This window comes from Pipra filicauda, unplaced genomic scaffold (genome assembly GCF_003945595.2).
Source record: "Pipra filicauda isolate LSUMZ 115617 unplaced genomic scaffold, ASM394559v2 scaffold219_size1829416_pilon, whole genome shotgun sequence".
Taxonomy (NCBI): Eukaryota; Metazoa; Chordata; class Aves; order Passeriformes; family Pipridae; genus Pipra; species Pipra filicauda.
This window is the reverse complement of record NW_024104331.1, coordinates 900,690-924,071: the sequence shown is the minus strand read 5'-3', so window position 1 is coordinate 924,071 and position 23,382 is coordinate 900,690. Positions and strand designations below refer to the sequence as shown.

Sequence of the window (23,382 nt, the reverse complement as noted above, 5' to 3'; positions counted from 1 at the left end):
TTGCTGTACTCCTGCTGTGTTGGCTTCACGGGCCTCATAGGTAGGGAAGCAGTGGGGAGAGAAAAGAGCATTTCTTTATTTTTTATACCAACCCTACTAATGCCATCCAGTGCTTAAGGACAACCTCTGTAACCAGCCAGACCAGAAAGTGAAATACTTGAGTTCAGTCACGGGACGTGAGAAAAATGTGAAGAGACAAAGAGATTTACTAATTTTTCTTTTGTTTTTTGGGTACAAAAGGCAATTTTCTGTGCTTTGTGTCTGGGAATACCTCATACCTTAACCTGACAGTGTCCTTTGTCCCTTTCAAATAAGGGAATATGTCAAATTCAGGCAGGTGTTTAGTCCTGTGCTGGGATTGTACCCTTGGGTTTGACACATGCATTAATTTCCTTTGGTTTAGTAATACTGAAGCCTATTTATTTTACATTACAGTTCTCTTCATCTTGGCTTTTCTTCTACTTGCCTCACCTTGCTGTCCTCTGTCCTCTTTTTAAGACAGCTCTAAAGATGTATTTGCTTTCAAAACTCACACCCTGGGGGGAAGGAGGCCATCAGAGTCCGTGTACACAGTTACCCTGCATCACTCTGCAGATTAACAGGTAGATCAGTCTTTTAAACACAAATATCTTGACAGCTTATCACTGAAAGATAATTAGCAAGAAGCAGGAGTGTTATCAGGAGCTCAGCTTTTGTGGGAAGTTCCTTGGTGTTGGTCGCTGAGCTGCCTTTGTGTGGTTTTGACAGTTGTGACTGCAGTGAAAAAGTGCTCGTTTTTGGGGCAGAGCTGGGGAAGTGCTGCTTGTTCTCCCGAATTTGTGCCGCAGCCCTGACCCCTGCTGGGAGAAGTGTCTGCTCTGATGCTCCTTCCCTCTCGCACACCTTTGGGGAGGCGAGGTGTGGGTGTTCTCAGCGGGAGCTCACAGGGGTTGTGGTCACCAGTTCATTGACAGCAGGGCTCAGAACAGTTCCCAGTTCGAGTTAGAGTTGCCCTGTTGGTACAGCGCTGTGAACCACGTCACTGATGGTCTCTGACCATCTCTCCTTTCTGCAGCCAGCAATAAAAAGGTCTCAGACCTCTCCCTTTCCCTGCTCTGTGCAGCTCCTATTCTTCCACTTGGAGAAAATGCCTTTTCTTTGTGTAATCTGGGGCTGAGCAGCACGACAAGCAAATAACGTGATCCATCAGTGGTTTCGGTGCATGAGTAGCACCACGCACAGTTCCAGATGGAAATGCTCCTCCCCGTGCACATCTTCCTCCCTGAGACACCTGGAAAGTGTCTAATCCTTTGTGCCGGCCAAAGGTAAAACCAGTGGCTTCCAACAGACTTGCTTTGGGTGCTGGGGGTAAAGAAAAGAGTTCTCATGAAATATTGGCTATAATGGAGTGGGATAATGATCTCAAGCCAGTCAGATATACTGTGATCAGATCGTAATTCTTCTTTCTCTGGGGTAAAAACACCTTTCCAAGAGAGAATTTCTCTGCAGTTTGAAGCACTGGCTGGCTCCAGGCTTGCTGGAATTTTCCTTTGCTCCACGCTCCTTCTCTTGCATTTATTTACTGAACCTGTGAAACGGGTACTGTAGTGTAAATCCCACAAATGGTGCATACAGTGGATTTTTTGCTTCAGTAGCCTTTGGTGGATTCATGCAAACACAATTTAGAGCTGACCTAGAGCCTCTTTCAGCTGTAGGGTGTACAGTTAATTGACTAAAAATGTATTTGTTCTGTTGATAGAGTGCATGAGTACAGAAAATGCCTCACATGCTGTGATCTGTGCTGCTGTGCTGTTTGCCTCAGATGCCAGTGATACCTCAGTGCTCGCTATTACCGATCTCTGTCGAGCTGAGGGTGTTTTGGAATTTGGGAGTACTGTGCAATTTGAAGTCATTTGTTCTTATCTCCCAAATCTAGCACTGAAAGCACTTGTTCCACAACAGCTAAATTTGATGCTAGACTGGTTTATAAACTGCCACTTAAAGGCAGTGCCCTGTTCACAAGGGCAGAATTGTTGGGTTTTGGACCTCTCTGGGCGGATGATGAGTGACTGCAAGTGCTGGGCATGGTGAAATGAGTTTCCAGGATGCAGAAGGGCCTACAGCTTCCTGAATCACTTCAGTAGAAACACTTATTTCCCTGAAAATGCTCAGGTAGAAAGACGAGGGATTTAGGGCAGGAAGGATGGAGCCTGGCCTGTAACCTCCCTGTTCTACCATCAGTCTGTGGGGCTGTGTATGTCCAGTTCTTCAAATATTTACTAAAAAGCAGTCACCTGGGTTAAGATCCCATCTTTCCAGTCAAAATTTTTATAGACTCTTGATTAACTTTTTAATCAATGATTAAATCTGCCACTTAATGGGAGAAAGATTTTTGTGCTAAGTGTTCTTTCCCTTGGCTCTGTATGCAGGGCTCTACCAGAGGAGGTTAATCAATCATGTTTGGTTTACCCTCTGATTCTGTTACTGTTTAGGTTGTTTATCATTTTGATGGTTTTGAATATGTTTTCTAGTATTGAGAACAATTCAGGTTTTAGATGGGAGGCTGAGAGGGGGAAAGGGGAATGTATCTTTAGTATTAAATGACAGACTGATCTGAGCATAAAACTGACATGAAGCTGTCAAAAGGAGAAGGCAGAAGGAATATTCACTCCATCGGTGGGAAGAGGAGGTCTTATGCTTGGAGCATTCTGATTCTTAAACTTAGGAAAGAGACTACATTTACATTCCCCAGAAAAGTACTTCTCACTGAATGCTGTGAATGGATTTGGCAGGAAGAGCACACACTCCCATGATTGCTGTCTTTACTGCGTGTCCCCTTGGCACTTCAGTTCATCATATGACACAACATTTTGGAAGGGCTCCAGAGGAGCTGTCATGGGCAGTGATGTCCCTGATCCGTGCATAATGTGAGTGCATTGTGCATGATGGACCCAGACCACTGCAGGAGAGAGAGCACAGTGGGAACGCTGAAGGACTGGATAATAAACATCCTCTGTTTATGGGACAGGGATGTTACTCATTTGTACCCTGACTGGAGGAGCAGAGCACCTCCTGTTAATGAGATCAGGACACTCGGTTCTGTGTTCTGTTCCTGATGGCAGATTCGTTGTGGCACCGTGTGGTTCCACTGGGCACCTCTGTGAAATGGGCACAGGTTTTTTAATCCCTAATCCAGCAAGTTAATGTACAGCAAAACTGCTTCCTCTCGGGCCCTTCAGCGTTCCCTGGGAGGACTCTGGAGCGTAAGTAATGGCAAGAGGTTGCACTAAACTGAAGTGACTTTAGTGCTTCCCTTCTGCATCTACTTATCTTGACAGCAAGGATGCAGAGTCCCTCGTGTGCCTGTCTGCTGCGTGCTGGAATCAAAGGAGAGATCTCCACGGTGTTGGAAAAGGGGAAGTGTGTTCATAAAATTTCTTCCCTTAGCAGGAAAGGTGATGGATTCTGGTTCTCTAGGAATGGGAGCCCCGTGTGCTGAAACCCCCATGCATCCTTAGATCCATCATGGGGGTTTGGGACTTTCCCCATCCTTGTGTTTGTAATCCTGTGTCACCCATCCCTGCCTGGTGGTGTCCATTGCTCTTCCCAGTGTCCCTCCTTGGCCGTGTGAGCCAGAGGCACCCATCCACACCCAGCTGCCTGTTCCTCAGCGGGCTCTGGGCGACCAGAGCAGGAGCCTGTTGTACCCCCCTGTAGTGGGACACTCTGTGGGTCTCCCCACCACTTTGTTGGCATTTTGCACTGAACTCTAGTTTGTCTGTGACCTCTCCCCTCTGTCAAACCCGTCTGGAGTTTTCCAGCTCAGGAGTTTCTGGGGAGGACGGGCAGACGACAGCGGAGCAGAAAACGGTTCTTGGGTTTATTTGAGCTAATTGTTCTGATGGTTGTGATTGAGTGGCAGCCAGGAGCTCATTAGTTCTAATCTGGCCTCCAACACTTGCCTTGCATGGCCCTAGAGCCGTTGTTAGATTTCTCTCTCTTAGTTTATTAGTGGGTAGAATGATATTCTGCTGCAAAGAATAATAAATGCGAGAGATGTAGAAATTCTGCAGCATCTCGTGCCAGCAGCTCTAGCACAGATGATGATATAGAGTGAAGCTGTATCTTCAGTGCATCCTGGAGAGTGTCTCTTCTCTTCAGAGGAAGTGACAGAACTCCCACTGATTTATGGAGCAGGATGGCTCTGAAGACTGTCTGTACTGAGAATTGGAGCCGTGTTAGTAACGTCCAAGCAACCATGTTTAAAGCAGGGTTCTTGCTCTAATTGTGTTAACATGATTTCCCTGGGCAGTGAAGAAAGTGCATAACCGTGTACTTTGCAAAGTAACAAAGGATAATTATAATGTAATCGTATTTCATCCATCCTGAAACCCTCCTGCTGTCTGGGTTAGCCAGCCCAGCTCACAAGTGAAATACTTCCAGTGGAAATGGGATGTTTCTGCCTCTTCTTCCATCTGAGCCTTGTTTTGCTCTGGAGTTTTCTGGGAAGGACACGTATTTATGTTGGAGTTCAGCGTTGTGCTGAACCCAAACAAATCCTTGGCTGATTTCTGGTGCCGTTTTGGCTTTCCTGAAGTCCTTCCTCCAGCACCAAGACCGTGTTGGGATTCCTCAGTCCTGAACCAGCACAGTTGTGTTCGATTATCTTGTCTATGAGACATTTGTTCTGTGTGTTGGTGAGCCCTCAACAACCAGAACATTGTCACTGCTGGCTGTGGATCTGCCCACTCTCATCGGTGGCTGCACAGTAGCATAACTCAAAAGGTTGGTTTCTGAAAGGCAGCCCTGGCTGCAGTAGGATAAAGCAGTCTTCTCACTTGGTTCTTTCATTTCTGGATTTCAAAGACTTAAACAAAATTTGGAGTTGAATATTAGGGCAGAATTTGGTAAGTGGAACAGAGTGGAACCTTGTTCCTTAGGTCTTGAAAGGCAGCACGGCCAGAGCAGTACAGTGGGTGCCTCTTCTACGCTGACAGGAACATGGAGTCTGTGACCTGGGAGGTGCCTTCTGTCTCTAATTCTGATGAATCTTTATGGCTCTCTTCTTTAGTTTATTACCCAGATCCCTTAACTTGCCATTTCTTGCTTTATTCTTTCAGCAGTTCATTAGTCACTGTCGTATGATGCCTGTGTAGTGCAGTGCTGGAGTGATGCCAAGGCCAAGCCTTGATCCCTCTCGGGATGGGAGGTCAAACTAAATGAAAACGAGTCCCCTCCATCCTGCCAGCTGAATTCTGACATTGTTCTAACATCCACTCCTCCAGCTTCATTTTTATTAAAGATCTGGTGTTTGCAACCTGATTTGTATGATTTATTGTGGGCTGTGGGACTCTTGGAAGAGTTTATCAGCCCCTGGTTAATAAATTTGCTACCGTGGTCCAGGAATTTCTTGTAATGCTTTTGTAAGGTGACAACTCTGACATGAGGCTCTAGGAAGGCTGTGAGTGAGTTTCTGGTGTCTGTTATTAGCTATTACCTTTGATAAATTATTGGACTAATCTCAGTGGACTCCTTAATGCTTGAGAACTGCTCTGTTCCTCCCGTCAGAAGTTCAAATCACAAGTAACTCTGGGAAGGGGAGAGGACAGCAGTGCTCCAATCTGTCCCTCTGAGCAAGGACTACAAAGACAGATGGGGAGCAGGTGAACCAGCAAGAAATCATTAAACTAAACTCATCCTCCCAGATCTCTCCTGTTAAGCCATCCAAGTGTGAGATAAAGCACGAGGTGTGCTGGCAGTTCTCAGCTTCCCTCTTTCTCCTGTTCCAGCATTTGGACTGAAACAAGGACGGTTTCCAAACAGATGTTCCTTCTGCTCCCTAAGTCGGTTCTCACAGCGTGGAACAGGAGTGATGCAGGGTAACTCTTGGCCTGTATTTACATTTTTTTCCTTTCTTTCTCCCCTTCCTTCAGTTATCCCATCTGCTTCTGCCTGCGTTTCGGGCCCTTGAGCCATCCATGTGTCAAAAGCAATTCCCTCTTTGTGGATGCTGGGAGGGAAGAGGCAGCTCAGCTGAAATGGGAAGAGCGAGATGAGTGCACTGAGCTCCGAGTGAGCCCGGGATGCTGCTAAGGTTTCCTTCTGATGTGGAAGGACTCCTTTTGTATCTTGCAGTGTGGGTCCTGCTCAGAGCTGGGATTTCCTTTTCCAGATTTAAGGGCCTGTTCAGGTTGTCATCAGCCAGGGCTGGTGTGAATCGGTCCCGTTTATCCACCTGGCTCCTGCTCTGACTTAGCAGCTCCGTGTCACTCGTGTTCCAAAGCCTCTTGCTGTATCCCAGGCCGAGAAATCTCTTCCCCAAAAGAGGATTTGGCAACTTTGAGGCTGGTCTTCACTTTTTGTATATCTGAAAACGCCTTGGAAATGTTTCTTGGGCTGGACTAGAGCTCTCCGGGTGTCCAACTTGGACTGTGGAGCCTCACACAGAACCCCAGCCTGGTGCATCATGATTTCCATAACCTTGTACCACAGTGACTGTCAGGATGTCTCTGCTCTGGGCGAGGAAGGCTTTATTTACTTGCCTCAGGTTGGTTTCGTGGCAGATTAACACACAGAGACTCTGGTCCCTGTTTAGTCTTTCACTTCCATACCCACAGAGGATTCCTGCCATGGTGCCACATCCAAGGCTCAGGAGCACAAAGCCTGGTATCTTCTCTTGTTCTGTTTCTTTTCAATATTGATCTGTTTGACATCTGTCCCCACAGACAGGCCTAATAGGTTCTAGAGACTTTTTTCCCCTGTTCTTATTATCCTTGAAAAAGTGAAGCAAACTGTTTCCACGATCTTTTTTTTCTGTTCCTCCATCTCCTTGCAGTCTGCCCATTTTGGGTTACTTATGGCTACAGCTCCTTTTAGAGCATCCCCTTGGGCTGCAGCTCTCCAGAAATGAGAATCTTGTGCAGATGGTATCTGTAGGGAAAGAGAAAATTACTTACCTTGTCATAATGCAGGTCTGTAAAAACAGCCTTGCTTAGTGCTTGTGTTTCCATCCACCTTCCCATTTAGCATGGGGACGTTATGGTGAGGAGCTGATGGATTCTTGGCCTGGGTGTTTGACTGCTGTCCATCACTCACCTGGAACGCCGGTCACTTTTCTGTAGCCTGGGTGTAATTAGGGATTTACAAAGCCCGTGTGCTGTACATGCTTGAAGGGACTTAGCTGAAATGTAAGAGCCCTCAGGGCAGCCTATGGGTATGTGACAGTGCCCAAAATCTTGAGGGCTCAGGGAGTTTCCTGCGTGATTTGTGCTGCGGGCGCAAAACTCAGGAGGGGACTTGGAGGTGACATTTGAAGGAGCATAATTACTTGGTAAGTAATTTTTCCCCACTTTCTTTCCTCAAAGCCTGCTGGAGTGAAATAGTAGTTACTAGCAAAAGCGAGACTGTCCAACCTGGAGTTAAAAGGACTTGAAAAATCTAAGTGACAGTGTCACACGGTGTGTACTGGTGGCTTTGTGGGTCTGCCTGCTCTCCTGTGTTCCTGCACCCCCCACAGTAGCTGAGGAGTTGTGGTGTGTTTGACAGACACCTCCTAATACACAACTTTGTTAGCAAAAGTCATCTTGTGAAGTGAACCAATACGTTGGATTGTAAATGAGTTGTGATATTTTAGCAGTGTCAGGGAAAATATCTGCTTGATGTGCCTCCATGTGTGTTTGGGTGTATGGGGTACCTTCTCACTACCAAAGTGCAGCATAGCCCATAATTCCTGTAACTAGGAGCGTGGAAGAGTATAGCACAGTGTGATGTAGTTGGGTATATTTTAATATTTTTAAGTATCTGCTATTATTATGTAGCATTCCAGTATTTTACAAAAAGGGATTGATTCCTGGTCTTCCGTTTTTCACATTCTGGTACCTTCCAACACATTCTGGTACCTTCTGCTTTGAAAGCAGTACTTAAGTGCTACAGATATATCCTCACAGCTGCAATTTCCATTTACAAAATCTGATTTGGGTGGGAAATCTGGCTGCAGGGAAGCCATAAACCAGGGTTAAGTTCAAATTCTGCACAGTATATACATTTTAAAAAAAAACCCACAATGTTTTATAAGCACCTTAAATTTCTTTCCTGATTTCCTCATGTTGCTCAAAGAGCTACTTCTGCCTTCATTCTGCGGTAATAACGAGGGGAGATCATAACTATTGCTGTGGTTTTAAGCTCATCTTTGTTGCAGTGTCACCTCTTCAATCTCTAATCCTTCCTGTATCTCACTATTCCCTTTCCATGTGTTTGCTGGCACAACATCTTCACTTTGGTCTCCATCACTCAGTTAGACTTGCCCTCCGACACCAATTCTTTTTTGCACCATCCCAGATTACCTTTGGAGTGTCCATCCCTGGAAAAAAAATCACCTCTCAGATTTAATGGGGTCAGTTTGTAGCCTGGCTGAGGCTGCGAACTGGACACCATGGATTGCCTTTTCCTGCCTGTTCCCCAAACCTCGTGACAGCCAGTGCCTGAGTAGCTGTCAGGGGCAACAAACTTAGGGCAGAAAGAATCTTTATTGGTTTTTATTGCTGGATTTGTTGTGCAGCATCAGCCTGGCCGTGCTCTGGAATATCCTGTGTGTGATCAGCTGTAGAGGCTCGCAGGGAACATGAAGCTGGCAGCACTGGGAACACAAGTACCTTTTTATTTCTATTAGATTTTTCCCCAAGCTTTGATTTTTGGGAAGCGAAGGAGCCGAGGCTACAGCTCTTCTCATGTCTCTACTAAATCACTCTGTGCTTTGGTCTAGACTTGCAAATTTGTTCTCAAAACCGTTGTTGTCCTCTTCCAGTCCAGCATCTCATTACTGGGCTAACTGCAAAATCAACTGCTCTTGCTGACATGTTTCCTGATTTAGATGCAGCTGGATCCAGCTGGGTCTTAATGCCTGAGATAGCCCTATCAAAGAGTTTTAGTGGGTTTTTTTTCCCCTCTTGACACAGTTAAATCTAGTTACATTAGGAATTTAATTAGGTGTTAGTTTAATTGTGGCTTGAGCTGTTCTTTTCCCCCATTCAGCTTTCCTAGCAGGGACTGTGAGTCAGGGAGACTCTTGAGTTCTATTTCTGTCCTTGTCACTAACACTAATGACCTTGGACTGCTCTGTGCTGGGGTGTTTTTCCTGTTCCCCCAGTGCAAATCAGGCTTCTAGCCCTGCTTTTTCCCTGATTGTGGCGGGGAGAGAGTGCTTACCTCTGCAGATCTGAGCTGGATGCAGCCATTACTCAGCTGGACTGTCTGACTGGGAACAAGCAGAATGTAAAACTTACTTTTTTCTTATTGTAACTTGCTGGAAGGTGCCTTGTGTCTGGATGGAGGGTGATTTCTTCTATCTTCATAAAGAATTCCTCTGTTGTTCCAGTGATGGGGATCAGTTTTCTTAAGCAAGGAGCTGTTGTGCAAGAGAGAGGGAGCTGTGATAGCAACTGATGGCATGAAAAACCACCCATGCCAGTTTGAGGACAAGCTGCCAAGACTTTGCCAGAAAAAATCTGAAGCAAAGCCCCACTAACCTGTTGCTTGAATTACTGTTATATTTACTTTTAGATAAAGCTGCATGTAGCAAGTGATTCACAGTCTCTATCTGCCATCTAACACCCAACTATCAGCTGATGTATTTACAGTCAGTAGGCTGACAGGGTTTGAAATTTTGGGTTAGAATCCATTAGGAAGAGCTGGAGCAGAAGGGAGGAGTTCTGTGCTCAGGCTGGTGCTTTAGGTGTGGAAACATGAGCATTTATCTTGTGCTTAAGGAAAACTCAGCAGAACATTGTGCAAAATGATTCTGGGTTTGCAAGATCTTTCGGTGAAAGAATATTGAATCGTGGAGTCACAGAATGGTTTGGGGTGGAAGGGACCTGAGAGATCATCCAGTTCTACCCCCTGCCGTGGGCAGGGACACTTCCACTAGCTCAGGTTGCTCCAAGCCTTGTCCAACTTGGCCTTGGACACTTCCAGGGATGGGGCAGCCACAGCTTCTCTGGGCAACCTGGTTCACCAGGTGAGCTCAGTCCCACAGTGTTTATTTAATGCACACTGGTTTCTCTCTATTCCCCCCAGTGCTTTGAGAAGAAAGGGGTGAGGTCTGTGTTGCAGAGGGATGAGCTGAGGCACAGGGTGGTGGAAGTTGCCCAGACAATGTGTGAGAGTCAAGAACAGAACTAGAGAGGAAATACCTGTCCCGTTGGAGTCAGGACTGTGTTCACTTGGCTTTGCCTGGGCTTTCATTTGGTAGTGACAGACTCAGGTTTTACCCTCAGTCACCCCTTTGCCATCAATTAAAAGAAGAATGATATTTGATTCAGAGTTAGAGGAGTGAGGTGACATTAGATTAACACTTCCCAAGGTGAGACTCTCATGGTTGTCAGTTGTTTGAAGGCCAATTAAATGAAAATCTCAGCAATTCACTCAATGTTTTATTCACAGACAGGAGCTAACATGGCTCCTGGAAAATAGACAGGTTAGCCAGCGTGTCTTTGAATTGCTCAAGTTCCTGTTGGGATCTATTGGATTTACTGTAATCTTTAATTATAAAGTTTAATTACTTTAGAATGGATTATCAATGTTGGTGTCCGTCTCGGTGAGTTGCCTGGTAACGTCTCTGGTGCTGCAGCACTGTCTGTTCTGCAGTTCCAGGCTTTTAAACCCACCAAGTAAAAGCCTCTGGATATTTAGTGCCTGCCTAAATGGAACATCTCAATCAGCTGAGTTAACACACAGCCTTTTTGTTATCCTTTTGCTGTTACGTAAAAACATTACTGAGGACAGAGTCCCAAAGAAGTAATCTGAGGAGTTGCTCAGCTTTCTATTCAAGATTTTCCAGTGAATTCCAGCTTTTTTGTATCGTTCTGTTTGTATGGATATTTATATCTCCATGTGATAATACTAAAAACAGCAACACGTAATAAACATGATGCTGTTTCATCACCTTTCCCGCAGTCAATCCTGAATTATACAAGTTTATGCAAGTCTGATTAGGGAAAAATACATCCATTATTCCAAACATAAATGGCTTATCCTGGTGTGTTCAGGCAGACTTTTTCTTCTGCCTGCAACACTGGCAGTCAGTCTCTCTTTTTCTCTGCATCTTGTCATCTGGCAAATTATTTTTTTACACAGTTGGGGAAAATATATGGAATTATGTTGCAGCTTAAAAATCCAAACCAGAACAGGGCTATTTCGGGGAAGCAAGAAAGTTAGAGGTGGGAAAGAACAGATCTTGGGTTTGAAAGGGATGAGACAACTCATCTGCCTCCAACTCCAGAGAAAGGAAGAGAGGTGGGAAAAAACCAGTTAGGAATACAATGGGGAAAGAAATATTTAAAATTACCCTCACTTTCCCTTTTTGTTAACCCAAACTGGAAATTTCCCAGAAGCTTTATAGTGAAATGTTTGAAGGGGAGTTAAAGAAAGGAGGCTGAAGAGCCACAGAAGTGGTTATCTTGTGAGGATAATGGCTTTGTGTAATGTTCCTTGGAAGTACTTGAAAGGGGCTGATTGGTCAGTATATTTAGATTTCATCTTTTAAGCATTTACTAATTAACCCAGTCTAGATGGATCCAACTAATCAAATAGCTGTTTGGGAATGCTCTGTGTTTGGGAGTCTTTCCTGTTAACAAAAGGAGGGCAAGTGATAGCAGGGAGGAGGTTTTTCCCCCTTTTTTTTGTATTTTTTCTCTCATCTCTCTGCTTTTTGCAAGACCATAAACTCAGAGATTTCGAGTGGTTTAGTTATTAAATGTGCTAAAGATCTGTGCATCTCTTCAAAGTGAAAACACTTCCTTGGTCAAGTTTTTATCCTGAAACCTGTTTCATCATTACCCGGATCACAGAATTCACCAAACGCCTTTTTGTTCTGCTGCTGCCTGTATGAAATATGTGGGCTTGAAAGCCAGATTCTTTTTGGGTTTGGATGGACCAAAGCACAAGGAAAGATAATGGCCTAAATGATGAAAGTGGTAGTGCAGATTTTCAGAATTCAGTTTCGTTATTTCTGGTTGATTTTAATACATAATTGTCTGACTGGGCTGCTGAAACTCTCAAAAGTAACAAATGACTTACAGGTTGTAGAAAAGAAAGAGCAATCTGACAAATTAAATTATAAATTTGGAAGTCTCTGCCATAAATCAGCTGAGAGCCAGAGTGATTAGAATATCAGGGCCAAATAGATAATTATCTATTAGATGGCAGATGGCTCACTGGTAAGAGCAAAATCTAAAATTATGGATCTATTTCCATAATTTTTGTGGTTCTGGGGCCATTTTTCAAATGTAAAATGGCATAGTGTTAACACTGATGTATTGTGATGTGTCATGACTGGAATGGCATAAAATATTCACTTCTAACCTTCGTGTCTCATCAGAAACCTGCCCGAAACACCTCAGCAGGCACATTCCTCTCCTGCACCTCTCAGCTCCAGCCCCTTCCCTTTCAACCTGGAATTTGGAACCTTGGTCAGAGAAGGCTTTTGAGAGCTCCTATAAATGTGGACTCCCCACTTTTAGAAACTTAATGAATCTCTTCAGTGGTTTGGAAGTTGAGCTGCTAAATTTGGCCTGGAGAGGCAGCTGCAGGGAGCCAGCACGGGCAGAATGGTGCAGATGCTTTTGGCTCTTAAACTTTTCCAGTTGCTGCTTTTGGAGAGAGGAAAGCTTGATCTTGGAAAATGAAAAGGGAGAGGAGGGGGCCCACATTATGCACCTTGCCTCCCAAATCTACAGGGTTTAAAAGCAGCAAGCGAAATTTTCTTCACGTAACGGAAAAAACCGGCAGTTTGATGAGGCAGCATATCCAATCTCATCCATCATCTGTCTCCCTGACTATCAGCTCAGGACAGAACAGAGAAGGAGAGTTTAAGACACCACAGCCAGTGCAGCCCAAGAAATCATTTTGTAGGGGAACTTTCTGCAGCACCGTGACAAATGCAGCTTAAGTGGCTGAATAGGCAAATGAAGAATAAACGTGTTTATTCGAACAGCGCTCGGAGCCCTGTGTGAAGTGGGTCACTCTGGGGAGCCTGTCAGGCCTCAGGCTGCCCCTCCTTGTGTGAGGAGACAGAAGAGAGGAGGAGATTTCCCTTGTAGGACATAAGAGACTGTTGAAGAGAAATCCAGGGTAGTTTTCCATCACCTCCCTGCAATGGAGGTGCTGGGGAGCTCTGGATCACGGGGAGCCGTGTGAGGCAGCGTGGCAGAGATGCCTGGGTTTGGAAACTTTGGGTCTTCTGGAGTGGAGGGGTTAAAAAAGCAGAGGGAAGGAATTAACTTTAAATTCCGTACTCAGCTTAAAATGAGGCCGATTCAGAATTACAACGTTAGGAGTTTCAGGCAACAAAATAGAGTCATTTCCACATCCTCTCCACGTCCAGGCTCTCTGTGTGCCAGAAGGGTGGGTCCTCCTTCCTCAGCTCTGATTTAGAAGAGGAGTGAACCCAGTAGATTGACTTGCTGTTTCCTTTCTGTCAGGAGCCCTGCTGTGGGAATGCTGTCTTTATGGAAACACCATCTTTCCTGCAGGGAACTTCAGGATCAAGCTCTGAGACATAAAAGCATTTGCTCCCTACTGTCCGAGAGAGGCCAGAGTCCCTCAAAGATTTGCCCTCTTATCTTGATGAAGAGTGAGAACTTCCCTTTTTGAATAGCTGCCACTGGAAAAAAAAAATCCAGAGATTTAGCAAAAATAAAGTAAACACCCTGAGTCATATGATTGAGACATGTTCAAGTGGATTTTGTGGAGGATTTCTTCCCCCCCCCCAGTCATTATTTAGTTTCCTCTCCGCTGACTAATTCGTCCCACACTGAGTTTTTAAAACCCAAGTTGACTTTATTTGTTTGTCCAACATTCCATCTCCTGGTGGTGTCAGAGTCCGAATGTTACCAATCAGTCCAGCAAATGTTTATCCTTCCTCCATATGACCAGCTTTATGAAACTTTACTTTGGAAGCTTGATGTTTGAAAAGGGCTGGGGGGGGAATCTGGCGATGTGGCTTTTTGGGGCCGTGTGCTAATTAACGAGGGTACTGCCAGAGGCTTGTGATGTTGGGCTTGTGAAACACACAGCTGGAGGGGAAAGTAAGAACTGAAATGACAGCAGAAATTCCAGACCAAAGCAACCTGCACATTCCCAATGCTGAAATAGAGCAGCAGAGGCTGCTGCAGACACGAGGCAGGGGCACTCTGTGGAGGAACGACTTGTTTTAAACTGTCATTTTCTCTCAAAAGTCTGGTTTGAGTGAAGCATTTTAGACAACTCTTACCTTTGTTAGGCTCAGCAGAGAATATTGTTGATTCTCTGAAGCTGCTTTCCTCCCCTTTGTTGTCTTTTTTTCCAGGGATGGAATCAAAGAATGTCCAGGTCACTGCGATGCTGGGGCTGGAACTGCTCAGAGCCAGGCTGGGTGGGTTATAAAAGGCAGCTTTATTTGAGGCACTCCTTAGAAGCTGACAAATCCCAGTCTCTCCCAGATGAAGAAAAGTTGCTTGTAGGTTTAATTTTTCCTACCAGCTGGAGCCAAAGGGGCAGGAGGAAAGAAAAGGCTGTGCTGGGGGGTGTGTGTGTGTGTTGGAACCTGGACAGACTTGCCTTGCAGTCCTCAGGGGAAGGTTGATGTGCTGGGCCCGGGCAGGACAGTTCAAATGTCCCAAAAGGAATTGTTTGAGTTGGAAGGGGTTTCTCAGAAATCACCCAGCCCTTGTGCAGAACTCTCTTAAGGATGAGACTTTGGAGTTTTGATAGAAGATATCAAAATTTGGATTTCCCCTTTCTGAATGTATTCTCTTAATTAATAGAAAGAAAACTTCTGTGCAGTCCTTAAGACCAATTTCTTCCTGTACTTAGGGATAGATCAGCTTTGGCTTTACCATTTTGAAATACTGATAAAATTTAAATACTGATAAAACTGAAATTCTGAAATACTGATACTCCCTGAAAAATAGGTCAGAAAGTCAGAGGTAGAGACATCTTCCTACAACTCCCTCTTGGTTTGGATAGCTGAGGGGAAAAGTAGGCTCTTGGTGTGTTGAATACTGTGGTACTTCTGAGATGTGCCAGTCCCAAGTTGTGCACCAGGAATGATGAGTTGGAGACTTCCTCAAACCTTTGGATGCAGCTCCACTCATCGTGTTCAGTGTGAATTCAGATTTTCTAATTAATGGGCCATTGCTTGCTGGGTTTAGCAATAAATGAGAAACTCCCATTCCTTCCCAGAGCTGAGGTTCAGAAGACTTTCAGTCCTGTTAAGTGTTTTTATTCAATTTTATTCAATTTTATTCCACTTTTCTCTTCACAGATGATGAAATTTGCTTGGGATAACTACAAGCAATATGCACTTGGAAAGAACGAGCTGCGCCCGCTGACCAAGAACGGCCACATCGGGAACATGTTTGGTGAGTTCAGACTCAATTTTAGTGCAATTTCATTGAATTTTTTAAAGGTCACATGTCAGTTCCTCTCTCTGCAATGCGGTGAGGAGTCTGGAACAGCTTTGATCTCCTTCCTCTCTCCGCTTGTGTGAAGCAAGACTTTGAACCCCTCTCCTAGAGGTGACCTACCCCTGTGCCATCGCTGGGAATCTCATTCCTGCAGGCATCTCTCAGTCCCGGCCTGTATCACCTCTCTGTGCAGGTCTAGCACCAAATGTGTCTGCAAACAGTGCTAAACTGAAAGTGTCTTTATTAAAACATGAGGGCAGTCCAAGCCTGACAATGGTGCTATTTGTCTGAGCTTGTAGACATCAGGACCTGACCAAACTGAGCATTTTCTCACCCGTTTCTCCACTGTGGAGCAAGATGTGAGTTCCATGAAATATTGAGTGAATCAATATTAAAAGTTCCTTACAGTATGTGCACACTGGCTGGTATAATTTTACTCTTTAGCAGATTACCTCTTTTTATGTGAACTGCTTATATAATTTCAGTGCTGTTCCCCTGCTCCTTCTGCTGGGATACTTGTTGACTTCTTGGGGTACTTTTTGATGCTTTGGGATATAAATCATCTTTTTTTTTTTTTTCCACTCAAAGCATTTCCCTGCTCTGCTCACTCTGCCCCTGCTTGGCCTTGTGTCACAGGTTATGCCATGGTGAGACCAGCAGAATCTGCCTGAGCAGCACTTTCCCACCCATCCTTAGGGAATTCTTGCTGAGCAGGGGTCTCTCAGCTCCTTTACAACAGGAGTCTGTTTTGCAGAGATTAACTCCTGGAGTTTCCTCACCCAGATTAGAGCAGAATAGAGTTCTTTAGTGGGCAAATTATCTGTGAGTTTATTTCCTCGGGGCAAAGGGATAGGACTGATGGTATGAAGAACACTCCCATTTCCTGTTTTGTACTCTGTAGGTGTCCCAGTCTTTCCCTACATAAGGCACATGACGTGGGGATCTTTCAGAGTGGGTGTGGAGATCTTCTGCTTTGTGTGGAGACTGAGTTCAGCCTCCTACAGAGACCTCCTTAGCTCTGGGGGGCCAGGAGATGTGTGTGAAAGGGAAGGTTTGAAGGTAGAAAGGAGTCAGGTGTCTTCTGACACCATCAGCCTGGGGAACAGAAGCTTCAGGGTGACCTGATCGTGGCTTTCCAGTACCTGAAGGGGCTAAAAGAAAGATGGAGGGAGACTATTTACGAGGGCCTGGAGTGCCAGGACAAGAGGGAATGGCTTCACACTGACAGAGAGTAGGTTTAGATGGATATTAGGAAAAAATTCTTTGCTGTGAGGGTGGAGAGGCCCTGGCAAAGGTTACCCAGAGAAGCTGTGGCTGCCCCATCCCTGGAAGCTCTTCAGTTCCTCAGAATATCCCAGAGGGTTAACTCACATCTGATTGTGCAATACTGGGCTGCAAGAAAGCCACGTTAATGGCTGTGGGATATCTGGAGGAAGCAGTGCTGGAAGTGGGCTGGAAGTGTGTATGACAGCCTTGCTTTGTCAGGAGCTTTGATTCGGGTTGGTTTGTCCTTTTTTCTTGTTTCTCTTTTCAACCCCCTCCAGCAAGACCCAGGTTTCTTACTTGAGAATTAAGTTCAGCACTAAGTTAAGCATTTTGCAGCCTTTCCATTCTGGCAAGCTTGTCAAAATTCCTCAAGGAGCATGCCAGTAAACAGACAAAAATATTGAAAGCTTTAAAATGCATTTATCATGCTAAAACAATTGACAGTACTTATGCTTGTTTGTAGCGTGCCTGTGAGCACTCTCAAGGAAAATGCTTTGGAGCACAAGGATTTGCAGACAATTGCAGAAAAGAAGCTACATGGTACATTTCAGCCTTTTAATAGGCTTTTCCTCCTTTTAGCTGTGACTGGTAAAGAAGGGAAGCATTAGGCAATCCCTTGCTGCAGCCCTCTATCCCTCTTCCCTTCAGAGACTTTTAGAAATTAGGACAGGGCACTGTTGCCCTTCATTGTTGCCCACTGCCCCTGCTGTCACATCTTGCATCTTTTTATTCCTAAATGCAGATTTAATGGAGGCCAGTTGGGTGCTCTCCAGGCTGGAGATGTCAATATTAAGCTGAGATTTCTCTGCAGCTGCTTGCATGTGGGAGGGAAGGAACCTCTTTGGGGCTATTTTCGCGTGTGTTTGTGTGCATGAGAAGCAATCAAGCTCTTGAAGGGTGATACATTTTGCTGTTGTGGATGTGATGCTCACTTGTAGCCTTCAGTTTAGCATCTCGCCCTGGGGGAAGCGGGGGAGCTGCTCTGTATCAAATATTCTCTCTCTAATCAAAGTAGAAATAAAAATAAACATTCACCTTCTGCTCCTACGTAGCATCCTGCTTCTCCTGACAGCTGTGAGTAGCATCCCTTCCCAGCGTTTTTCCTGCCCAGGTGGCAGGAAAATCACTGGCAGGAAAACTCTTGTATCCCCAAATCAATCAATCTCCTTGCTCCTCTGCCCTGGAAGGTGGCAGCTCACCTGGAAATTCAACTTGCCCACTCCCCAAATGATTTCTAGGCTGCTACACCCACTGCAGGCAGCATCCCACTCCCTTGGACTTTGATCTGGTGACTTGGTCCTTACGTTCCTGCTTGTGATTGATGTTCTCCAGATCCTATTTCTAGGGCATCCATTTCATCAAGGCTCTCCCACGTTCTGGACGTAGTTTATTTGTACAGAACTCCTCTGATTGCTGTCATTTATAATCACTGCAGCTTGAGAGCCCTTTCCTCAAACCCACAAGCTGTGCTTCTTTCATGAGCATTAATTATTCATCTGTGATGCTGGTGATAAGATGGGCTCTGCAGTGGGGTAAACATGTTTTACACTTTCAGATGTGGGATGATTTGCCTGGAAAATGTGCCGTGGAAATGGGCAAAGCACTCTGCCAGGGGTGGAGGGATGATCCCTTGCTGGAATAAAACCTGCACCACAAGGTTCCAGTGGGGATGGCTGCACAACTTGGGGGTTTTCAGAACTTGCCTGCAAGGTTTCTCTCTGCACTTAAGGTGACTGAAGGGAAACCAGCAGAATATCAGGCCCAAAACATGCTTTTTAAGGGAGATTTAAGGAAAATGACACCGCTGAGCTCGTGGCTGAGGGTAAGGCTGGAGATCTGCAGGCACTTATGATGCTCCCAGTGCTGATCTAGTTATTTTAACCCTTCTTAACCATCTCAGCATTCCTGCCTTCGGTGCTGCAAGCATTAAATTTACTGATGTTTGCAAAGCCTGTTGGATTCCTGGGAGCAGGGCTGCTGGAGAGGGCAGTGGTGTTGTGTAGCACAGCCCTTGAAGTGCACCTGTCACTGGGATATCCAGCAGCAGAGAGCTGAATTGTTATTCTGCCCGCTCCCCAGGTCTGTCATAGCCACTTATTTCTCTGACAAAATGTTTTTAAAATCCTGTTAGCTTTACAGAGTTTCTCTAGCTATGGGAGAGCGAGCTGGCATCTATTGCTGCTCAGGCATCAGCTGAATTGTCAGTTCCATTTTGATTGCACAGTCTTTTAACAATGATAAGGTAAGAAGCCTGATTTTCAGATATCTCCTGAAGTGTGCAGTGCTGGCAGCAGAATAGAATCCTTCTTTGACTTATAACCTGAGCCAATTTGCTCTGAAATCAGTGAGAGAAAGTAAATATGGAGCCTTGGTGTGCTGTCAGACATTTTTTACCACCTTAATGCACGTTGGTATATTAATTTTAGTTTAAAAATAGCAATCCTTAACTAGGTTTCCCCTCTTGCTTCCTCTTTCCCCACTTGAAATCACACCTAAAATTATGAATTGCCTCGTTGCAGCCATTGCTTCTCTCAGCATATGCTGAATTTATGCAACACTGTGAGGCTCTGTAGCTTTATCTGATGTGAATCCATGTGACAACTGTCACATCCAGGGCACATCCAGGTCACCACGACAGGATGGCAAAGCTCTGACAGCAGCTGGATCTAAAAGGTGAGAGGTGTGTTTAGACCTCACCCTTGAGCAGGGCTCTTGTGTTGCTCCACGTTTGTTTGCTTGGTGACAGGACACAGGGAGATAGATCTGCACAGGGTGGAGAAATTCTTGGAAAAATCCGTGGCTGTGTTTGTGTACTCGGCTCAGACTTTGGCCTGAGCTGTCCCAACAGTTTGTTTGGAAGACAGGAGGTCATTGGTCTCAGCTGCCTGGAAATGGTGCTATTTTGGCTCTCCAGCATAAAAAAAAAGGGGTTGAAATGGCTGGGGAAGCAGAGCAGTGACCACATGAAGAGGCAGAGAGGCCTCTGGAAAATTGTCCTGAGATCCAGAGCCCTTCAGGTTTGTTCTCCCTGGCAAATCCCACCAGGCCTTGTCACTGCACTGTGACACTGTGACCTGCCAGGCTCAGATCTGGATGGGGATTCAAGGAACATCTTCCCATTGGATTTAACACCACCAAGCTCCTGTCACAGCCAGCTTTTGACAGCAGCTGCTCTGTGACTGTCACCTCAGGTGCTGGGCCCAACTGGCCCCAAAAAGCTCCACATCCCAGGATTAGTGCCTTCAACCATCCAGTCTTGCCAGCTGAGCCAAACATTTTCCAAACAGCTGCTTCCTTCACCACTGATTTATCTAGGAAACCATGGAGCAGGCAGGAAGTGTTCCCACCTCAATTAGAAGCAACAGGAGTTGATGTACGAATACATAACACAGGAAAGGTAATTGGATGAAAATATTAATTCAGCAACATTCCAACTACCAGAAGGAAATGGTAACCTCCAATTGTGCTGCACCTTTTCTGTCTATAAGTCTCTTACCCTGGGATCACAAAATTACAAAACCCTGGAGTGTCCTTTTATGTGATTAAAATAATAATAATAATAATAATAATCATCGCTTTCTTAATTTGTATGCTGAATTATTCCTGCTGCCTGTTGCACATGACATTACATGGTTGGCTCTGTGGGCTCTTTAAAGAGAAAAATATATTGTAATGAAGATGTTGCTGGAACTCTGTTGCTCCCTGGCATCATCATCTTTTTAGGGTTTTTTTTTGTGTGTAATGTTACCCAGTTGAACATTATTTTCAGGAGGGTGTTTGGAGTTGACTTTGGCTTTTGCTGTCACTGAAATCCGTAGCAACAAACTTATTTCCTGTCAGCAGGAAGCAGCGAATCAGGATATCCTCCAAATACCAACCTCATCAGGGACTGGCTGTGTGATGCATGTTGGTGCTGACATTAATCCCTGTTGGGGGGTTTTTTTTTTTCCTTGTTTTGACCTGCCAGAGATCACTCCTTGCAGACCCCAAGGTGGCCATTAATACTTCAGGAGACTTGTTCCCACTCTGCCCTCACCTTGGGTCGTGCTGGGAGCGGTGGCTTCCACTAAATGTGCTGTTCCAAGCATTAGCTCAAACATCAGGGCTCCGCTGAACCCTGAACCTCACACAGAGATTTAAGCTTATTACAGTGGCTCAGCTGACAGGGAGCAACTTGTCAGCTTGAAATACTCATTTCAAAAGTTTAAACAGGAAAAACTCAGTGTCTCATAGGGTGGCCTGTGGCCTTCTGCAAACACCTTTGCTACCAAAGCCTTGTTCTGGGGCTGAGCAGAGCGGCAGTTATGGAAAAAACTTCATTTGAATCGAACAGATTCACCTCCCTTCAGCTGAGATTTGCATCTTAGAAAAGAAAGAACCCAGGGAGGAGAATGGAGTGGAGAACAGCCTTGGCCTGAGCTGCAGAGCCCAGATGCACGTTCAGGGTCTCTCTGTTTGTGTTCAGCCCTGGAGATGCGAGGGCAGCTGCGAAGGCTGGACAGCGTGGTTTGGTCTGGGCCTGTGCTTAGCAGGAAGCTGGGCAAGCCTCACGTTATCTCCATGCAAACCCATTAATCATCCCAGCTTCCTCATGAGCTTCATGAACTTTCCATTGACCCTGAACACAGTTTTGAGCTTAATGAGGCCTAAAAAGTGGGAGAGAGTGTCTTGGGATTTGTCAGAACTGCTGTGCGCAGCAAAATGGAGGAGAGGGAAACGAAACGAAAAAAATAGAAAAACAGCCACTAAAGTAGCAAATGAAAGCAGAAAAAGAGATAAAATTGTGTTGAATTGTGACTGGAGAGGGTTCTGTGGGGCCTCTTTAAGTTGCTGAGGAGTGGAACGTGCAGTGGCGTGGAGGAAGCCCCGCGTGAGCAGCCCCGTTACCAGGCACGCAGGGAACAATCAGGCTGTAGCTATTTTTTCATCCCTCTTTTTCAGATTCCGAGGGCTGTATTTCAAAATACAGTGAGCTTGGCTTTAAGATTTTTTTTTCTCCTTTTTTAAAAATTTTTCTCCTTAAGCACCCCGTTATGGATGTTGTCTGTGCCTCATTCCGGACACTAATTATGCGGAAATAATTGCCTAATCTTCAGCGATATTGAGCGTGTGATTAAAAGGCAGCCAGCTGAGAGTGGGTGGTGTTGGACTGCTCACAGATTCATCTCTGGATTACGGAGGCTTTGGTGGCAACTCCACAGCAAAAGCTGAGTTGGAGGTTTGGCACTTCCAACCGGCTTGAACAAACATCCGGCGTCTCCTCCAGGGACCTCACCGGCACCACTCGGTGTCGGGTTGGAGTTGTTGGACAGGCCTTGGAGCAACCAGGGGTAGAACAAGATGAGCTTTAAGGACCCAAACCATTCTGGGATTCTGTAGGGAGTTCAGTTGCAGACTGGAAGCTCCTGAGTGCACAGATGCCTCTGCCTTGGTCAGAACGTGTCTTTCGGGAGCACTGAGGGCCAGTTGTCTTCTGGCCACCGTTGGCAGTCAGATGCTTTACAACATTTCCTGCCAGAATCACAGGATTGTGAAGGTTGGAAAAGAGCTTGAAGATCATTAAGTTCTACTGTTGATGCAGCACTGCCACCGTGTTCACTATTAACCCTGTCCTCAGGTGCCACATCCACATGTTTTTGAACACTTCCAGGGATGGTGGTTCCACCACTGTCCTGGACAGCCTGTTCCAACTCTTTCTATGAAGAAATTTTCCCTGATATCCAATCTAAAACCTCACCTGGTGTAACTTGAGGCTGTTTCCTCTTCTCCTGTCACTTTTTCTCTTGGGAGCAGAGCCTGACCCCCAGCTGGCTCCAACTTAATCTCAGATGGAGGTTGCAGACACAAACCCACCTGCAGACAGGCACTACCACAAACTACGTAAAAAAGCAGAGCAAGTTAAGAATATTTTAAAAATATACTTTTAGCCGTGCCTTTTAATGTTGGAAATATCTTGAGGCTTCTGGGTTTCTTATCTTTATCCCTCTGTATTTAGCTTTCCCTTGTTTATTCAGAGGAGATGGGGAGCTAGAAACTGTGCAGCAGGAGAACCCACTTACTTTGGTTTTAATTCACTTGTTTTCCACTCTTGAAACTTCTGAGGAGATTAGGCAGGTTCCGAACTGATTTTGCTGTGTTAGATTCCACATTTAGAACTTAACTGCTTTATCACATCATTTTGTGCTGCTGCTAAAGCTTTTTTCCACCCTCATTATGTATCTCATTGGATATTCATCTGGATTAGTGTTAGATTTTGACATTTTTCTATTCAACTACAGGAGATCACATTTCAAATGGCTCCTGCTACAGCATTTCCTTCCCTATAATTTCTCCAGGTACTTGTTTCTGATATTTTTTTTCATCTCTGGTGCCTTTTGGGGCCAGAGAAGTCCCTTATCTCACTTAATCAGTGGGTTTAACATCATCCCATAGGACATCAACTTTCAGGTTTGTCACTGGTTTCCAGGCTGGATCTGTGTGCTCTGAATGTTGTGGTAGGCATTTGTCATTCAAAGACCTTTATGCTTTTAAAAAACACTTTCTTTTAGCCTCTCAGGATTGTTCTTGTCTCTAGAGAGGATTTTTTGGAAGTTCAAGAAAATCCCTTAGCCTTTGCTTGAGGCATCAGTGTGAAAAACGTGGATGATTTTTTTTTTTTTTTGGACTTACTAAAATTGTTCATCCTTCTTCTGATGTT

At 45.2% G+C, this 23,382-nt stretch overlaps 1 protein-coding gene across 1 annotated transcript in view; it reads left to right on the top strand.

The window, feature by feature from the left end:
* Positions 1-23,382, top strand: part of MAN1C1 (mannosidase alpha class 1C member 1) — a 64,086-nt gene that overhangs the window by 5,729 nt on the left and 34,975 nt on the right. The window contains exon 3 of the mRNA XM_027740159.2: positions 15,278-15,374. Coding sequence (XP_027595960.1) covers positions 15,278-15,374 — 97 coding nt within the window. The remainder of the gene's footprint in view (positions 1-15,277; positions 15,375-23,382) is intronic.